The following is a 2,008-nucleotide window of genomic DNA, read 5'->3' as shown; positions in this document are numbered from 1 at the left end:
AAAGGGCCTTCAGGAATGAAGTGGGGCAGTTCAGAGCTTTAGACGGATTGGGAGAGAGAGAGAGAGAGAGAGAGAGAGAGAGAGAGAGAGAGAGAGAGAGAGAGAGAGAGAGAGAGAGAGAGAGAATTATATGATATCTAGACAATGACAGCAGTATTCAAAGAGGTAACCAAATATTATTTCTTTATATTGCTGATTAATATGACTTTTCATCACATGAATGATGTTGAAAATGAGATGGCAAATATTTTAGCCTTAAATCACTTGTTTCAAAGATAATCTTAAAGAGAACAACGACACTATTATCATACTTGCAATCACCATCCAGTAACCCTTCATATCAGTATGAGGTATGAGGCTAGGATGCAGTTAGTAATATTTTTACATAATATATACTCAGCAATGCCATTCTTTCCAGGGAGTGAAACTAAACACTCATTATTTTTTCCTCTCTGAGAACAGAGATGTCATTCTGAATCCATTCTCAATTCATTATTTCACACGGAGTTGAAGTGTCAGTTCGTATCCATTCCTACAATGCCCCTCCCAACCCTCTGCCCCTCAACCCACCCCACCTCCCACCCCTCCCCACTCCCACACACCACCCAACCCACACCCAACCCCACCACTCTACCCCACACCCACCCCTATACTCCCAAACCCCACACCACACACCACCCTATCCCCACACACCACCCAACCCCACACTCCCACACCCCCACACAACACCCCACCCCACACTACCACACCCATATCCCCACACAACACCCTACCCCACATTCCAACATCCCACCCCACCCCTACCCCAAACCACAGCCCACACCAAGCCCCAACTCCACAACCCATCCCCACCGTAACCCACACCATACCCCACACCCCACCCGAGGACTGCAACGTGAGTTAGCATCAAGTTTCTATAAATTTCTTTCCCAAATGATGTATAAAGCTTATGGCTTCCCGTCCATAGACAGTGAAGAAACACGGAAGAATTTCTGGAAATTCCTTCCTCGTTCATGAAGAAGAAGAAGAAGAAGGAGGAGGAGGAGGAGGAGGAGGAGGAGGAGGAGGAGGAGGAGGAGGAGGAGGAGGAGGAGGAGGAGGATAAATGATGGGAAATAAATCATGACTGAAATGACAGAGGAAGATTCGTTTGTCATGCGCTGACGATCACGTTATCACCCCCCCCCTCTCTCTCTCTCTCTCTCTCCTGATATAATCGAGATAATGTGTTCCTACAAGTTATAAAAAAACGTGAATCAAGGTGCTTTGGATATGAAAAGAACCACAAAATGTGGACTGGCCAAGATAAATATTTCTCTCTCTCTCTCTCTCTCTCACCTTTTCCTAACATAATCGAGATATTGTGTTCCTACAGTTATAAAAACGGAAATACATGTGCTGGGATATAAAGAAGAACCCACAAAACGTGGACTGGCCTAAGCATTTTTCTCTCTCTCTCTCTCTCTCTCTCTCTCTCTCTCTCTCTCTCTCTCTCTCTCTCTCTCTCTCTCTCTCTCTGTGTTAAACTTACATTCAGTACCACATACAAGTACAAATACTGACATTTGTCAGCATTTCAAAAAGTGGCAGATGTCACAAAACATGCAAGATCCACTTCATCTTTTCATCAATAGACAAAAAGATCTGTTTAATGACATTAGCGAGTCATTTCACATCATAACATGTTGTCATGTTCTGTGTTGTAGTAAGAACTTTTATTACAACATCAGTTAAATGAGCTGAAGGCTCTATAAATCGGTCGTGAAGAAGAGAGCAGAAAGATTTGCAATAAGCAGGCGGCAGAAGCGATCATGTAAAAATGCTGAGTTTATTTACCCGAGGCGCTCTTCCAAGTCTTCGGAATATTTCAGAAATAAAACACAACTCGCAATATTTCAAGAAATGCATCATTTATTGTTATGTAAGACACAAAGCTCGATTTCATTTTACCATACGTTTAAAACACTTTGGATTCTAAGACTTTATAGAATGATATTAATGAAATATG

The 2,008-nt window shown here is 42.6% G+C and overlaps 1 protein-coding gene across 1 annotated transcript; it reads left to right on the top strand.

The window, feature by feature from the left end:
• Positions 1-537: 537 nt before the first annotated feature.
• LOC136846243 (uncharacterized) lies at positions 538-1,440 on the top strand. The gene is made up of 2 exons (XM_067117048.1): positions 538-895; positions 1,376-1,440. The coding sequence occupies exons 1-2, from the start codon at positions 538-540 to the stop codon at positions 1,438-1,440; spliced, it is 423 nt and encodes a 140-aa protein (XP_066973149.1).
• The last annotated feature ends 568 nt before the right edge of the window (positions 1,441-2,008 follow it).

The sequence above is a fragment of the Macrobrachium rosenbergii genome, chromosome 15 (genome assembly GCF_040412425.1).
Source record: "Macrobrachium rosenbergii isolate ZJJX-2024 chromosome 15, ASM4041242v1, whole genome shotgun sequence".
NCBI classification, from domain to species: Eukaryota; Metazoa; Arthropoda; class Malacostraca; order Decapoda; family Palaemonidae; genus Macrobrachium; species Macrobrachium rosenbergii.
This window is presented reverse-complemented; position numbering and strand designations above follow the sequence as displayed.